The sequence below is a fragment of the Alexandromys fortis genome, unplaced genomic scaffold, assembly GCF_014885135.2.
Source record: "Alexandromys fortis isolate MF-2015 unplaced genomic scaffold, M_Fortis_MF-2015_v1.1 scaffold_59, whole genome shotgun sequence".
NCBI classification, from domain to species: domain Eukaryota; kingdom Metazoa; phylum Chordata; class Mammalia; order Rodentia; family Cricetidae; genus Alexandromys; species Alexandromys fortis.
The window spans coordinates 6,913,404-6,914,293 of NW_026067943.1; the positions used below are offsets into that span (position 1 = coordinate 6,913,404).

The 890-nt window shown below is 41.7% G+C and overlaps 1 protein-coding gene across 1 annotated transcript; it reads right to left on the reverse strand.

Annotated features, from left to right (window-relative positions):
• Nucleotides 1-662, reverse strand: LOC126505499 (protein mago nashi homolog). Its single transcript, XM_050148480.1, has one exon. The coding sequence runs from the start codon at nucleotides 564-566 to the stop codon at nucleotides 126-128; it is 441 nt and encodes a 146-aa protein (XP_050004437.1). The 5' UTR covers nucleotides 567-662; the 3' UTR covers nucleotides 1-125.
• Nucleotides 663-890: the final 228 nt, after the last annotated feature.

Below are 890 nucleotides of genomic sequence, written 5' to 3' on the forward strand. Positions count from 1 at the left end.
TAGATGTTATCACATTTATTAAAGACCATCATTTATTGTTTATAAAAATTGCCCCCATATACAGAAAAAAATTCCTAATTATGGTAACTAAAAATTCCCACCCTCTCATGTCCACAATATCCAATCTAGATTGGTTTAATCTTGAAATGTAATCCAATAAGGCTGAAGACTAAACACTTCAGGTCCTGTACAAGATAATAAAACACTCGTAAGCCTTCTGGATCCTTAGACTGGTTGACATCAATAAGGGAACCAATTTTTGATGTTGTAAAAGAAATGTGTTCATCGCCAATGACAATTTCAAGCTCCTGCCGGCCTACTCGGTCAGGAGGGGGCCACAGAGCATCATCTTCCTTGGTGATTTCACTGTCATCAATGATTCTCTTCAATTCCTCCATCACACTTTTATGTACATAAGCCTCCTTTCTGATCATGACATCATTCTTGTAATTGCTGTTGTTGGCATATCGCAGTTTTCCATCAGGTCGGAATTCAAACTCCAGAAACTCATGACCGAACTTGCCTTTGTGACCCACGTAGTAACGCAGGTAAAAGTCACTCTCCATAGTTCACAAGGGAAATCAAAACCGAACTTTAGGAACAGATCACACTACTTTTATCGGCGCCCTGTTGGCGCTCGGAAATCTGGCAAGTTGTTTTTTGAGCCAAAATTCAGTTCATGCCAATATTTTTCAGACTCTGCCATCTGACCCTTTACTGGGTTCTATCACAAGATAAACTGAAATTGCCCGTGTCCTGTAGGCCTGGCTTAAAATCATCTCTTTACCCAGAGGTACCTTCTTCTCAGGGCTACTGTCTCTCCCCAGACCCTGTGTATACTGCTTTTGCAGACCATGGGACCACAGGGGTGATCACTGTTGGGCAGGGAC

Bases quoted from the DNA above. Each gene is read 5' to 3' on its own strand.
- LOC126505499 (XM_050148480.1), bottom strand. From the start codon at position 566: ATGGAGAGTGACTTTTACCTGCGTTACTACGTGGGTCACAAAGGCAAG.